Genomic DNA, 15,321 nt, shown 5'->3' with positions numbered 1-15,321 from the left:
ACGCGACCTAAACTCCGATTCCACGGCGATCGAACCAATCCAGATCCCTCGCAAACATACTTTCGGCCTCAAGACCCAATCTCGATATGATCTCGCTTACACTTGGCCTATTCGGATTCTTCAGGGTAACGGTTGATATCGCCCGCGAGCGTTATAATTGATAATTATGCTTGTAGGGTCTCGTAGGTGCGGCTCGTTTGGGGCATTCAGTGCCACCAATGCGAGCTTAGCTGGGATTGCAGAAGCCTTGGCTTCTATCCCTAATAGTTGGGGAACCAATTGTACAAGATGGGGGGGTCACAGCTAACTGGAAGGTCCAACGGAGCTAGGTTGAAGGGATATGATATAATTAGCTCCTTGCAACGTTGGAATTGATTGGAAGTATATTACTGATGTGTGCCAGTCCCCCTTGGTCAGAATAAATCGATAGATTAACAGCTGGAGAGCTCGAAAACCTCTGTATAATGGAATACAACAGCTATCTACCAGAAGTAGATGCCAATGCACTGTGACACAAGAGATTCCTATTATGTGTCTTTTTTTTGAGAATTTCAATTAGGGCGAGACCAAGACACAAGGCTGGGTTATCAGTTGAATTACCAATTGAAACCAATTGCCTTGTTCATTTAAAGGATCTCTGATGGGGTGGTAAAACCACTTGGGACAAAGACAGCGAGCAAAATCAGCCATCTTCATAACCATTGCTTGTAGATACTTGGAAATTTCATACCAAAACGTAATAAGAAAGCGATTAGAAATAGATTAAGAGGAAATTGAAAGCATCCCCGCATTTTCGCAAAATAATTTGACTCTTCTATATCGCATGGACTTACCCAATGAAGGCTGAAGCATCGGAGTTCCCGGTGTTGCAGTTACTTGGCCCTGTAGATCACCGTCTTCTTTGGTCTCCAGATGGATTCTTATCTTTTTAACAATGTGCTGCAGCTCTTGTGGGTCCATGATGGTGGATAACTATTCGGACTATTTAGTGTACAGTATTTCCCGGTCGCTTTTTTTCTCTCCAATTCCTTCAAGTCTTCTCAATAATGCATTTGCAACGCCTTTCCTTTTTGGCCGCTATAGCAGGCTGTATTGTGCAGCCTGTTGTCGGCGTGCCTCATGCCCAATCCCAGGGAACATGCAAAAAGACCAACGTTGCAATTCTGTAAGTATTGCATCCCTTGCGAATGGTTTTCAGAAAAGCTCACAGCTTCTAGGGGAGGTGGTGTGGCTGGAATAACTGCTGCTGTGAGTGAATTTCCCCTTTGTTCCTCGGAACTCCCACTGACAATCCACAGCAAGCACTGACCAATGCTTCGGTTCACGATTTTGCGATCCTTGAATACCGCGATACAATCGGTGGCCGTGCTTGGCATAAGCCATTTGGCAAGGATAAAAATGGGAAGCCCTATATCATTGAAATGGGTGCAAATTGGGTATGTGCCGTTTTCCTCGCGTGCAAAGACTAGGCTAACATCCACAGGTGCAAGGTCTTGGAAATCCCGGAGGAGCTCAAAATCCGATCTGGGTCATGGTGGGTCTTGAAATTTGTTTCGGTCGATCAGAAATCGGACGGAAGCTGATCTTCAACAGGCGCAAGAATATGGGCTAAAGACCCACTACTCAAATTACGACAATGTTTCCACTTACAATAAAGATGGTTATTCCGATTATAGCCATCTGCTTGATCAATTTGAGGATGCATATGAAATTGCTAATCAGATGGCTGGTGAGATTCTCACTCAGAATCTTCAAGATCAAAATGCCAAGTCGGGTCTTGCTCTGGCCGGTTGGAATCCGAAGCCGTTCGATATGGAGGCGCAGGCTACTGAATGGTGGTCTTGGGGTGAGTCGGCTTTTTTTTAAAAAGAATTGACTGTGATGTTGACAATTGGACTAGACTTTGAAGATGCCTATACTCCCCTGGAGAGCTCTCTTGTTTTCGGCTGTGCAGGAGACAACTTGACCTCGAACTACTTCAGTGACCATGACAACTTTGTGCTTGACCAGCGTGGTTTCAATCACATCTTCAAGAAGCAGGCTTCTACTTTCCTTAAGACAAATGACCCACGTCTTCATCTCAACACCGAAGTCACCAACATCACCTACTCAGATGATGGTGTTACTGTTCACAACAAGGATGGCAGCTGCGTAGAGGCAGACTATGCAATCGTCACTTTCTCCCTGGGTGTCCTACAGAATGACGTTGTCAAGTTCTCCCCAGAACTTCCAGACTGGAAGCAGGAGGCCATCCAGAAGTTCACCATGGGAACCTACACCAAGATCTTCTTCCAGTTCAACGAGACCTTCTGGCCTTCGGAAACCCAATATCACCTCTACGCGGACCCAGTCACCCGTGGCTGGTACCCAATTTGGCAATCACTCTCCACCCCTGACTTCCTCCCGGATTCAAACATCATCTTCGTAACCGTGACCAACGAATTCGCCTACCGGGCCGAGCGTCAGACCGACGAAGAAACCAAGAAGGAAGCGATGGCAGTCCTGCGCAAGATGTTCCCAGAGAAAGACATTCCCGAGCCAACTGCCTTCATGTACCCGCGCTGGACCCAAGAGCCTTGGGCCCACGGCAGTTACTCCAACTGGCCACCCGCCACATCACTCGAGATGCACCAGAACCTGCGTGCCAATGCGGGCCGGCTCTGGTTTGCCGGTGAGGCGACCAGTCCTACGTTCTTTGGCTTCTTGCACGGTGCATACTTCGAGGGTCTGGATGCGGGTCGGCAGATTGCCGCTATCATGCAGAAGCGATGTGTCAACGCCAACTCTACTAAGTTGAGAGAGTGCGGTCCCCGCAAGCACTACGAGACCCTCCATGGAACTTCCCCATACGCGGATTACACCATGATTAATGGCTGGGCGGTGGATAGTTTCATTGATACTAATACCGACTAAGTGAAGGATAATTGGAGCCCATGCATGTATAAGTACTTGCGAGCTTGGAGCGCAAATGATTGACTTTCAGCAATATAGAATTGGAGATTTATCAGCTGATATGTTTCGGATGTATATAGATTTTGTGACAGACAATCCCATATTTCTATAATTGCAGTTTAAAAAAAAAGTCATTGCTTGATATGTGGAATACTAAAGTATTTCGTTTTCGCCAACCACTCGAAGCTTTATGATATCCCGCATGTCTTTATGCTCATCGGTATGTATGCTGCTTTGGGTTTCCATGCAGCTCAACTCGTATAAGTCAAAGAGCCGGCTGCGACGGAATCCGTGTCGCGCCACGTCGGAACTAAGCGCTCAATACTCGATCCATCGATGACGATGGACGCATAAGACCCGAAACGGTCTAGTGACGTTGCAGCTCTTATCAGATCATCTTGACTCATATCAGATCTTTCCCGAGCCGCGTCTTACTTATAAATCTTCGTGCTCTCCAGTCACTCTATTATCCCCATGCACCATCATGGCTGCCAACACAAATGCTCAGACGCGTCCAGATATCATATCTTCCGTTCCAGAAATTGAATTAGGCTCAATCTCAACAAAGGACAAACAAGATGACCCGTATCTAGTCGCATTCGCTAAGCCCCATGACGCAGAAAACCCCAAAGACTGGCCAACGAGCCGCAAATGGCTCGTGACTGATGTCCTCTCTGCGACCGGATTCAATCGTATCATGGTATCGACGATTATGGCACCGGCTCTTTCCATAATCGCCAAGGAATTCAACATGAATTCAGCAGAGTCCGCCATGGCACTCTCTATCTATCTTTTGGCTACTGCATTCGGGCCTCTGGTCATTGGCCCATTGTCAGAAGTATACGGAAGAAAGCCCGTCTTGCATGCCTCGAACGTCTGGTTTCTGATCTGGAATATTGCCTGTGGATTCGCGAATAGCAAGGAGATGCTCATTGCGTCTCGCTTTCTGGCTGGTTTCGGTGCTAGTTCTATCTACGCCCTGGCGAGTGGTGTGCTTGGCGATGTATGGAGGCCTGAGCAGCGCGGCCGCTCCCTGGGAGTCTATTTGTTAATCCCTTTATTGGGTGCTGCTGTGGGTAAGCGATTTGCATCCCCGCCAAGGTTATGACTACAAGTGCTAAACGAGCTCTCTAGGTCCCATCATCGGCGGCTTCATGGCCGGTCGCACAACCTGGCGATGGATGTTCTGGGCCACCTCAATATTCCAAGTTGTGATGGTTCTCGTCTCATTTTCGGCATTTTACGAAACTCATGGACCAACTATTCTCAAGGCTCGGGCGGAGCGTCTTCGCCGAGAAACCGGCAATCAACAACATTATACTGCAGATGAGCGCCTCCATTCAAACAAATCACCCTACTTTGTCCTCGGTCGAGCATTGATAAGACCGCTACGACTCCTCGCCTTCCACCCAATAATACAAATCAGCTCGCTGATCTCCGCTTTCTATTACGGCATTCTATACATTGTCCTATCAACATTCTCAGACCTATGGATAACCCAATACCAACAATCAGTCGAGATAAGCGGCCTGCACTATATTTCCTGCGCACTGGGCGAAATCGCAGGAAGCCAGATCGGAGCAAAAGCAATGGACGTTCTATACCGTCGACAAGCTTCCCGTCCAAACAGCGAGCACGCACCCGAGGCCCGGCTATACTTAGTATTCCCCGGTGCGCTACTTGGACCTCTTGGCCTGTTTCTGTATGGATGGGCTGCTCAGAATCGGTTGCACTGGGTGATTGTCGATGTTGGGATTTTCATCAGCATGTTTGGGATGCAGATGACGGGAATGCCGTTGCAGGCGTACGTGATGGAGTCGTATCCCGAATACACGGGTAGTGCGGGTGCAGCATCGCAGTTCGTGCGCAGCCTGACGGCTTTTTTGTTTCCCCTATTTGCGCCGAGGATGTACGAGGTGCTGGGGTATGGATGGGGCAATAGTACGATTGGATTTATTGGGTTGGCTTTTGGGCTGCCGGCACCATTGGCAATCTTGTTTTTTGGAGCACGACTTAGAGCTAAAGCTCGGCCGAGCTGCTGAGATAAAGACGATCTGCGTCGCGGAGTCTCTCTGCTTTGCCTTTTCATTCTCGTTGGCGGCAACCGTCCTCGATCGTAGTTCTTTTTGTCTCCTTGATATCAAGAATCTCCTAGGGCAACCATAGTAGTCTACGCGAGAAAGAACTCACTATCATACTCCTTAGTAAATACTTATGTTCTAGTCATTATGTCTTGTGTAGATCATTGTCGATAAATCATGATTTATGTAAGTGGTGGGCAATCCGTAAGGTGTATGACACATGCGAAATCTCGAAAGACAATACATTCATACTGTACAAAGACAACCAGACTTTGAGAAAGAAAAACAAGAAAAACAAACAGTGAAGCTCTTTAGATGTGCGGTTAAGCACATAAGACAAACCTTATTGACCAAGTTAAACTCGCATAGCCTTAGGTAGTCCCTCATCTATAATTTCACAATTTTTCTCTCTCTATGCACCCTTCAAATGAACTCGAACATGTCGAAACAAAAGCTACAGTATCTCTAGAGATTCAGATAAATAAGCTTGGCAGGTACTGCAGTCGCGCGACTTACGTTGATTCCCATCCAGACTTTGTCATTTTCATTATGCACTCACCCTTTTCACTCCAGGGTGATCGATCAAAAGCGGCGAACATCCGTTTCCCCACCAGACTAGACCGAGCAGATAGCAGATAAATTACGTGCGCATTAGGCTTGTGGCTCATACGCGGCCAGTAATAGGGTTGTGTCGCCCAGGTAAGAAATGAGTGAGCGCCGCCTTAGCGTCGCTCGACCGGGAGTAAGAAAAGTGATACTTACTTCAATGGCTAGCTAGTACTGGAGATTTATGTGTCAAAGGTGGCTGTGTGCAGATGCAAAACTGCTAGCATTTCGGATAATAATGCTGTTTATCTAATAAGTTTCTATATCTCATTTAGCTAAAGGGTTAGCGCGATCCTTTTTTACCAAGCATCAATGAACCTCAAGATAATGCATCACTTAGCATAAACGAATGATATAACTAAAAAATTATTCGTTAGCAGTAACATAAGAGTTTAGCGGGTATGCTGTTAGGCCGACTTTCGTTATTGCTATAACGTTGATTTGTTTCGGCCTACATCACTAATCATAATATAGTATTAATTGTGCTTTAATCATAGCAATTAATGAACTGTAGTAATGCCATGGCTGTTTAAAAAGATGGCTATGCTAGAAATACGTAGCTGATGCAGTTTTGAGACTAAATACGCACGCTCGGCTTATTTAAAATGACGGGTCGGCAGAGTCTCTTATGCATGTATTAACCCGTGGCGGAGCATTCTTCCCACGAGGCTCTTTTTCTACCTTACGCCCTTTCAGAGGAAATCGGAGATGCTTTTATACCTAGTGTTTCAAGCACGGGATAAAAAACTTCAGTCGCCTCATCTAGGACATCCTTAATGGACCCTCTCTCCATTTTAGCCGGTGTTGCTAGCTTGCTCAGCTTAGCAGGCTCCGTGATCTCGGCTAGGTACACTCTCGACTCTAGACTTAAAACTCGTGGAGACAACATTACTACCTCATCTAGATCAATTGAACAGCCAAATATACCCTGGACCAGGAATAGAAACTACCAAATCCTTGAAAAGGCAACCGAAGGCCCCTTGTTTGGTCCGCAAAAAATACGGAAGGCCCAGCAGTATATTAATCGCTTGAATTGACTCACCACTACTGACCTTCTAGAGTGTATTCAAAGATACGGTAATTGAAAAGTTCAAAAAGGCCTTTAGCTCAGGAAAACAGAGCTGTGAGTCCGAAAATAGAATGTTATTCACCACTCAATCCATGGTCGATGTCGCGGGCAATGATTGGAATTGAAACTGGAGGAATAGGTCCCCTAGAGATCTCAGGACACACTTGAAGATGGTATGGCCTGGCTCAATCGTCTCCGAGCTCAATTATCTCCGAAACACTTTCCCTGACATATCAAGACACAGATAATCGTATGAGATTGTGCTTGCCGTTCAAAGAATTGTTGCTCTAACAAGGCGAGATTAGTGCTTCCCAACCGGTCTGAATTTATACTATGTCCTGGGTTTAGTGATCTTTGACATAAATCTGCGCTTACGCTGTTGAGTTAGCAAGCGACGACTTTAGAGCCCTATTTCCTGCAAATCCTTGAAAAGCATGACTTCCTAAGCCCTTCTAATTATTTTTTTCCAGAAGATGGGCGGAGGTGAAGCACACCGTATTAAAACGATGGAAGGCGCTATCACTCATTCCAAAGCACTGGTTATCGGAACATTGAACACTCCGGTCGAAAATCTACCAGAGCAGCCTTGGAGATGGCTGAGCAACTTGGGACAGTAAGGGCTAGTAATTCTAGGAGACGGAAAAGATAGAGGCTCGACTATATTTAGTGGGGCTATAGCGATGAAGCAAGCTAAACCCCTCTAGATGCATTGGTTCCTGATGTATTTACCCTTAGGGGATACGATAAGCTGGCTTACTGACAGCGTACAGTAGCTTTGTAAGCCATTTGATGTGACTGGCTAATAAGAAGGCAGCTTAGACCGAGAAAAAGGCTATGCTGAAATCACGGAACCCCCGCATCTGTTAAGGCGGTCATCATAATGATTTATGGCTATCGCTCTTGTAGGGTCCCTTATGAAGCCGCTAAGGCTTTAAGACACTTGACTGTACGAATCATCACGACGAGCATGAAAATCCCAGTGGCCTAAGTCTCTAATGAAAATAAAAGATTGTAAGCCTATAAATGTCACTGCAATGTCAGGGCTTCTTGTCCCATTCGAATCGATGCGTATTTATACTGGTCCCAAGCCTCTCACTTTTCAAAAATTTTGATATTTTCATTCACTCTTTCTCCTTTTATTCATCCTCAAACGAACTATTCAATCTAATGTTGTTCAACAACGGCATGTTTTACCCATCTGAGGAGTTTGCTTCCGAGAGGTCCGAAACAAACTATGAAGCAACCACCACTATCGTCGAGAAGCAGCAGCCCAGCAGTCCGGAAGCTCCTTCCACTGACCTGGTTGTCTCCGGAGAAAGTGTACGTGGCCACGCCATTCCCTCCATCATCATCAACCACCCTACCGAAGAAAAGTGATTAACACCATCTATAGAGCTCCGAGGAGGTTATGATGAGTCTACGCGGAGGTGGTGCCGCCGAGTCGTAAGTGATCACTCAATATCAAGATCACTGATGCTCTGCATCAGACTCACTAATATCAACATCGGCCAGGTGTTGCCATGGGATCATTCATCCCTTTGTGCACTGTTTAGTTTTGTTCTTGTGCTCGTAGGGTTGTGGCTGGAAATAGGAATATACCATGATGAGATAGATGTATTCGGTCAGACCAAAAGCATCAATACAACATGAAGTGAATTCCACAATTCACTATTCAATTAGGTAAACATCTGCACGGATTTTCCTAAGTCATGTTGTGGAATTATGTCCCATTCCCACGATTTCAACAAACCATGGCCCTAAAATGAGGGTACAGTCCCTGCGTTATTCATAAATACTACTAATGATAGAGACCTTCATTAACATATTAAAGGCTTCGTATTCTAGGCTAGGGTTAACAAATAACACTGTATATCTAGCACTTTAGTAAGAGGGATATATAATTTCATTTTGTACGATTTATAGAATTCGGGGCTAGCTTAATGTTAGCACCTGTAAAAATTGCACGTTTCCAATCTAGGATCACAGCCGGCTTCGATGTGTAGTCTCCGAGCTCTCTATATGGAGGTAGAGTACATGAAAGAAGAGTACATTGAAGTATAAGAGACCTACGAGAAAACTTTGCTTTTCCCTCGCAGCATCGGTCCATAAGTCCTGAATATGATCGGGATCGGGATCATGATCGCGGCCAAGCAGCCGAGTAGAGTGCCAGCCCATTGAATCCCCATGTTTTGGAACATTTGTCTTGAAAATAGAGGGAAGCCGGCGGCAACAGCTGATCGAAGAATAATGTTGGCAGCAACAGCTGAAGCAGCGCTATATTGCATCATGTCAGCTGCATTGTTTCCTTGGTCAGGAGAAAGACTAGACTCACACTGGCAAGTAGGCATCAACAATATAGTTGAAGCATGGAAGAAAGATACACAGGACCCCAAATCCAATCATTATTCCAGCGGCAGCAGGCGAAGCCCAATGGATCTGCGAGGTGAATCCGGTCCATCCAAACCTAGACGAAGCAGGTCAACAGACTGTAATTGGTAAGGAAATATTCTAGACTCACCAAAAGAGACCAATTGTAAAGACAGGCGCCCCAAGAAGTGTGGGAGCAAGGCGCCACTCGGGTACCGGAACACCCTTGTTTTCTGCAAGCTTCTTCGCATATGTGATCTGGCCAAAAAGAATGAAGGCACAGGCCAGTAGTACACCGATAATCAAGCCAACGAACATCAGACCAGCGATCCCAGGATTCATTCCATAGACACTTTCGAACACAAAAGGATATGCCTCCAGAAGCGCATAGACAAGGCCATAGATGAAGGACATATACATTGATACCACAAGGATAATCGGTTCCATAAACAGCAACTTCAGCGGTCGAGTAAAATACTTCTCCGCAAGCTGTGCAAAGTCAACCTCAACTTCCTCCTGTTTAGCATGCACGCCCCAATTCCCCGACTCTTTTCGAATAGCAGCAGCCTTCGCCGCAAGCAAGCAAGGAGGATACGTCTCGTTCAAAAAGAGCAAACTCACAGCCCCATTTACCAGACTCAGAATGGCGGGTATGTAAAGCGTCCACCGCCAGCCCAGACTACTGGACGCAATAAAGCCGCCGATAAAGGGAGCCATGAACGGGCCCACAAATACCGTCAGGGCATACAGCGAGATCGCGGCACCGCGCGTCGCATTACTAAACAAATCCGCCAACACGCCCGGCACGACAGTAAGCTGGCTTGCACCGCACATTCCCGCGAAGAACCGGCATATGATTAGCGTCTGGATATCTTTCGCGACTGCGGATGCGATGGTGAAGATGCCGCCGCCTAACAGGGCAATCGTCAGCGGCCATTTTCTGCCTCGTAGCTCTGAGGCCGGGGCCCAGATGAGAGGCCCGGAGGCGAAGCCCAGGACGTAGAGGGTTGTTCCGAGGCCGCAGACGACGGTGCCGACGTCGAGGGCTTTGCTTGCTTTGTCGATTCCTGGGGCGAAGATGGCGCTGGTGAGGGAGACTATGAATGTTCCTGAGCAGACTAGGATGGAGGTGAATAGTCTATTTGAGGTCGTTTTAGTTGATGTTCCAATCAATCCCGACCCTGGTAGATGTGTTGCTTACTTGGTAGACGGTCTCCAGTTTTGGGGATGCTCGGGGTCATCTGGTCCTTCGAAATCGACCACATAGTCTTCTGAAGGTGGAAGGGGTGCTGGGAATGGCTTGTTTGCGCCGATTGATGGCTTCTCGTTCATTCTGAGACCTGCGGTATGGTCGCTGGCCTTGTCGACAAGAGCCATGATTTTAGCTTGATTTTCAGCTATGGTGTTTCCAGTTAACTCATTTGTGAAAGGTATCAGCTCGGTTATCAATCAATTTTACAAGTCACTGTACCATAAAGAACCTGGGAAGCTCTTCAGACGCTGCGGAAATAGCGGATCATGACTGTTGAGAGGGATCGGGTATTGCGGAACAGAGGAGCAACGGTCCACAAATTTCGGAGAATGTTGTCATTTTGTTCATTTAAATTCACGTGCGGCGTCTGAAGCAATGGTAAAACGCAAATTAGTGCTTATGATATACATGGGCTATATATAGGTAGCGCTGGAAGGGAGGGTTTCACATTAAAAACTACCTCATCCAGATCCACCCAGGAAGTTTGAACTATCGATCATATCGGCATTCAAGAACTGATCTAAGTCCACCTTTTGTAAGCCAGGGAGATCAGCAACAAGCGCTCCAAGCCAGGAGTATTCTTCTGCACTAGGATTCTCTTGCGGAGACGGTCCCAATACACATTCTTGCTGATCCAAATCCAAAGACTCGTTGAATATCTCTATGTCGTCTTTCCTGCGCTGTTGATGGAGCATGACTAGGAGGCGAGCCGCATTCCAGGCTTCCCTCATGGTGTCTGTGTCATATGTAGATGCGACGAGTTTCAACGTCTGCATAGCCTCCGGAAGCATCGAGACGGATGGCCGTGTGTCCATGACGAGAAGAACACACGTAATTTGGAAAGGCACATTTGCCATTTGGTGCCAGGGAGTGCAATTCATTACCATGGTGCGTGAGCAATTCAACCCCTTTTTCAATAGCGCGAGGACTTTCTCTGCGAGGTGAGAGGGTATATCAAAATTTTGGGTGTGAATTCTTCGAAGAATGCAAAGCGCAAGGTTGCATTGCGCCATGATCGAGGGAGGCTCGATATGCTTTCCATCTATGATGTCCGACAGTATTGCTTCCAGGTCCACTTCATCTTCTTTTGATTTTCCAGGGTCAAGGCTTGCCGATACAGGCAATAGGCCAAGGACCTCGTGTGTGTAATCACCAGGCCTGGTTGATGGGGGTAGTGCAAGATCGTTCTTTTGAAATGATACTCTGGACAGGCCAAGGTCATAAGATGTCCACATGTTCAGATGCTGTGCAACTCCGAAGAGCCTCCTTCGGAGATCTGGATCGCAATCCGTGGTGCTGCTGCGTGGGAAAACCGATTCCGTAGACTCCAGGTGGAATCCCGCGGCTTCGACTAGGTGCATCAGTCTTGAGCTCGCCATCCATGTTGAATGAGGCGAGTCTGTCATTCGCATGTAGATGACCCGTAGTGTCCATCCAGTAAGAAGGTCAACTGGAGGAGCGCCTGACAACACATGCAGTTCTAAAGTATAGCGTGCCGACCCGATAAGATGTATCTCAGTCAATGTCATATGTCGTTGAGAAAACAAGCATCCAAGCGCGGCAACGCCACCAAGGACGCTGTCGTAAAGCTCACTGGCCGAATGTGATGTCCATCGAGCCAATAATCGTTGGAAGAACCGACGGCGATCGACAAAACCATAACAAGGATCTACTTTGTCGAAATAGACCTGGGCCAGGCTTTTCATATGTTCCAAAGATGTTATCTCGGTAATGGACAGTGCGGAATCAACAGTTGCAAGTTCCGACGTTAAACTGCGCTTGCCAATATTCCAGCCAAAAAGGCTAAGTTTCGGCGCCCTAGCAGGGTCAATCTTCAGACCCATCTTCCGCACGAAGGCAGCGCCAGAATTCGCCTCTAGTCGACGGACCAGCCCGTGCGTATCCGAAACTGGGGCTTTATTTTGTGGGGAGCCTGGGTCTGGGGCAACTTCTGCGGGAGTCTCCAGATGTGTACGCTTCCGTCGTGGCTGACGGTCGTAGTAGCAATCGTAAGCCCATGCAGTGCAAGTACTGCAGGGTTCTGTACCGTCGCATTTTCTTTTTCGTTCCCTGCATGGTTCACACGCGATTCGGGCGCGCTTGCGCTTGATTTCTGGCTGTGACATGTTGGTAGTATTGGTTTAGAAAGGGATATTCCGCAAATGCCGGGATTTGTGGGGGAAGCGGATGTTGCGGATTCTCATGTCACGTTTCAAATATGCAAGTTGGACTAGCCACAAAGGGCGTCAAGAAAGATCCGGAGAAAGACGTATACAGACTCATGAAACAGACATATCTGAATACGATATATGGGACATTCTGGACCGGATGTCAGAGAACAATCCAGTGGAAAGGTCAGTGGAAGGTCGTGTAGGCGGATATAGCGGAGATACTAATGACGTCGACGCCTCGGTAATCTCTTCACATGAATTGTTCTTCTTAACTTCAAGTGAATTTTGATGGCATCTTCTATTACTGTCATCATATCCTCTTCGATCTTCAAAACCATATAACATACTAATCATGGCTAGCTTGGTGTTGCGATACCCCTGGGTATCCAGTCCATTTGTGGTCAGCGCCCCAATGAAAGTAATGTCCGGCCCAGCGCTTGCAGTGGCCGTCTCTCGTGCCGGTGGACTAGGATTCCTTGGTCCCGGCGCAAAAACACAAGACACAAATGACGACCTGGAAAAGGTGAAAGCACTCATTCAGAAGGGCAAGGCTATACCAACTACCAATTCCGCCCTACCCATTGGCGTGGGATACCAACTTTGGACCGACGATCTAGGCACTGCTATCGCTACTATTGAAAAATACAAACCCTGCGCCGCTTGGCTATATGCTCCAAGACAAGGGACCAAAGACTACGACGACTGGTCCAGCAAGATACGGCGGGTTTCGCCTGAAACCCAGATTTGGATCCAGATCGGCACGCTCAAGGAAGCAAAACAGCTTCTCCAGAGTACAGAACTGCCAGATGTGATCGTTGTGCAAGGTGCTGAATCCGGCGGGCACGGTCGGACGAGTGATGGAATGGGATTGATGTCCCTATTCCCCGAAGTGGCAGATGCCCTAGCAAGCAGTCGGATTCCTTTATTTGCGGCTGGTGGCATTGCCGATGGGCGGGGCGTCGCTGCGGCTTTGTGTCTGGGTGCATCCGGTGCAGTTATGGGGACCCGGTTCTTGGCTGCCAGCGAGGCACGTATTCGCCGGGGATATCAGGATGAAATTGTGCGTGCATCTGACGGTGCGGCCTCGACAACTCGCACACATTTGTACAACCATCTCAGGGGCACCTTTGGGTGGCCAGAGGAGTACACTCCCCGGACTATCTGGAATAAATCGTTTGTTGAGCAACAGCAAGGGAAGTCATTCGAGGAACTTAAAAAGCTTCATGATGAAGCTGCCAAGGATGGAGACAATGGCTGGGGCCCTGAGGGCAGACTTGCCACATACGCTGGTGCCTCTGTTGGTCTGATACATGGTGTCAAGGATGCGGAAGATATTGTTCGGGAGACTCAGAATGATGCGCTGGAAAGGATCCAACGACTATTCCCCAACCAACGCGATGCTTGTTTGTGAGCAAATCACTTTTTCTGGCACATTTCTGTGAGACAACATCCGGCAAAAATCCGAATATCACGGTCAACAAGGACACAATAATCACTGAACATGTTTAGCGCATACGGGAGCCATTATTGGAAGTATTACGAACGTTCATAGCCTGGTAATTAGGTTCTACCTCGGAAAAGCACCGAAGTGATGATCAAGTTTCGTTGCTACAAATTTCAAATGATTCAAAAATTTGAGGAGGATCGCGAAATTGTTGTTAAATATGTGTGAATGAAATATATTACTACAATTTACGCCGACTCATCAAAGATACATGGCCCTTCCTTGATAAGCCACTGGGTAGTGATCTGTTTCGGGGAGGGCACCGGGCAGCGAGTCAAAATTGACAAGTTGAAAACAGCCCATGTGAGGGTCCCATAACCTGTTACCCATTTGCCAACAATCATAACCCCCGATTTCTCGTTTAATTGCCCTCTTCGCTTGGTTGGAGGATGCTTGTATTTCGCTTGGTGTAGTTAGATCAATAGCGGTCGGCCGGCTGCCCATGATAATAGGAGCATACCTCAATGTATCTTTGGGATGGACGAAGAAGGTGTGTTGGGGATCAATCGTGCCTAAGCAAATTGGTATTGCTGAGCCTTGGTGGCGGCGAAGTGTTCAATGGACCTCCGCTTCGCGAAGCGTATCGTTCTTCAATTGGTCTAAGGTGCCTTTGCTGATCAACGTATAGCCGTAAGGCTTGAGACTCGCCCGCGCATTATTTATTAGGTATAGCTTTAACATAAGCAAACTTACATGTAACATATTTAGATATTTTTTATGTTATAACAATTTAGCTGGTGTGTCTAATGTACAACACATTACTACTTATATACCCTATTGCTTATTATTCATTTCTATAGGATTCTTGTAAAATATCTGCTGCTCCATTTCATTTTTGATCTCCTGATGTTTATGATGGTATACCTGCAATAGTTTTATACATCCTAGTTGGAGGCTGGATTTCCAATTCCCCAGAACATTGCTTAGGTTGTTCAACATTGTGACGTTTCAATGCACCAATCTGCCTTGTTGTGGCTAGGGTGAGGTCTTTGGAGGTAAACCCAAAAGATATGATATATCTCCGCAATGAATTAATGTGGATTGACAGTGTATCCAATTAAGGGTTTGATAAATAGTATGGCGCCAGGTAAATGGCTTAAGGCATTGGGCTTTTTTTTCTTCATACGATGGGCTCTCAATGTTGTTCATGTTGCATAAATCCATATATACGGCTCCATATTGAGACTAATCGATTGGCTGAGGAAATGATTTGGAACACAGCTTGTTGTGCATGTTGGCTTCTCCATAATGTGCTATCTTCTCTTGATCCATTTTCGATGCCTACTTGATCCTCTAGTGGCTAATTACATTTTTCAGCC

General features: G+C 46.9%; 6 protein-coding genes across 6 annotated transcripts; 4 read left to right on the top strand and 2 right to left on the bottom strand.

Annotated features, from left to right (window-relative positions):
- Positions 1 to 1,046: 1,046 nt before the first annotated feature.
- On the top strand, positions 1,047 to 2,913 carry N7529_005959 (uncharacterized protein; the record flags this gene model as incomplete). The annotated part of the gene is made up of 6 exons (XM_057241486.1): positions 1,047 to 1,165; positions 1,218 to 1,248; positions 1,299 to 1,436; positions 1,484 to 1,534; positions 1,594 to 1,846; positions 1,901 to 2,913. The coding sequence occupies 6 exons, from the start codon at positions 1,047 to 1,049 to the stop codon at positions 2,911 to 2,913; spliced, it is 1,605 nt and encodes a 534-aa protein (XP_057096845.1).
- A 523-nt stretch (positions 2,914 to 3,436) lies between these two features.
- Positions 3,437 to 4,994, top strand: N7529_005958 (MFS transporter; the record flags this gene model as incomplete). Its single annotated transcript, XM_057241485.1, has 2 exons — positions 3,437 to 4,028; positions 4,087 to 4,994. 2 exons carry the CDS (start codon positions 3,437 to 3,439, stop codon positions 4,992 to 4,994), a joined length of 1,500 nt encoding a protein of 499 aa, XP_057096844.1.
- Positions 4,995 to 7,875: 2,881 nt separating this feature from the next.
- Positions 7,876 to 8,155, top strand: N7529_005957 (uncharacterized protein; the record flags this gene model as incomplete). The annotated part of the gene is made up of 2 exons (XM_057241484.1): positions 7,876 to 8,028; positions 8,102 to 8,155. The coding sequence occupies 2 exons, from the start codon at positions 7,876 to 7,878 to the stop codon at positions 8,153 to 8,155; spliced, it is 207 nt and encodes a 68-aa protein (XP_057096843.1).
- Positions 8,156 to 8,774: 619 nt separating this feature from the next.
- N7529_005956 (MFS transporter) lies at positions 8,775 to 10,452 on the bottom strand (the record flags this gene model as incomplete). The annotated part of the gene is made up of 4 exons (XM_057241483.1): positions 8,775 to 8,982; positions 9,041 to 9,172; positions 9,227 to 10,213; positions 10,277 to 10,452. The coding sequence occupies 4 exons, from the start codon at positions 10,450 to 10,452 to the stop codon at positions 8,775 to 8,777; spliced, it is 1,503 nt and encodes a 500-aa protein (XP_057096842.1).
- A 336-nt stretch (positions 10,453 to 10,788) lies between these two features.
- N7529_005955 (uncharacterized protein) lies at positions 10,789 to 12,453 on the bottom strand (the record flags this gene model as incomplete). Its single annotated transcript, XM_057241482.1, has 1 exon — positions 10,789 to 12,453. The coding sequence occupies one exon, from the start codon at positions 12,451 to 12,453 to the stop codon at positions 10,789 to 10,791; it is 1,665 nt and encodes a 554-aa protein (XP_057096841.1).
- Positions 12,454 to 12,850: 397 nt separating this feature from the next.
- N7529_005954 (nitronate monooxygenase) lies at positions 12,851 to 13,909 on the top strand (the record flags this gene model as incomplete). Its single annotated transcript, XM_057241481.1, has 1 exon — positions 12,851 to 13,909. One exon carries the CDS (start codon positions 12,851 to 12,853, stop codon positions 13,907 to 13,909), a length of 1,059 nt encoding a protein of 352 aa, XP_057096840.1.
- Between the last annotated feature and the right edge of the window lie 1,412 nt (positions 13,910 to 15,321).

This window comes from Penicillium soppii (assembly GCF_028829465.1).
Source record: "Penicillium soppii strain IBT 18220 chromosome Unknown utg000005l, whole genome shotgun sequence".
Taxonomy (NCBI): Eukaryota; Fungi; Ascomycota; class Eurotiomycetes; order Eurotiales; family Aspergillaceae; genus Penicillium; species Penicillium soppii.
The sequence above is the reverse complement of the archived record's forward strand: the minus strand, read 5'-3'. Positions and strand labels throughout refer to the sequence as shown.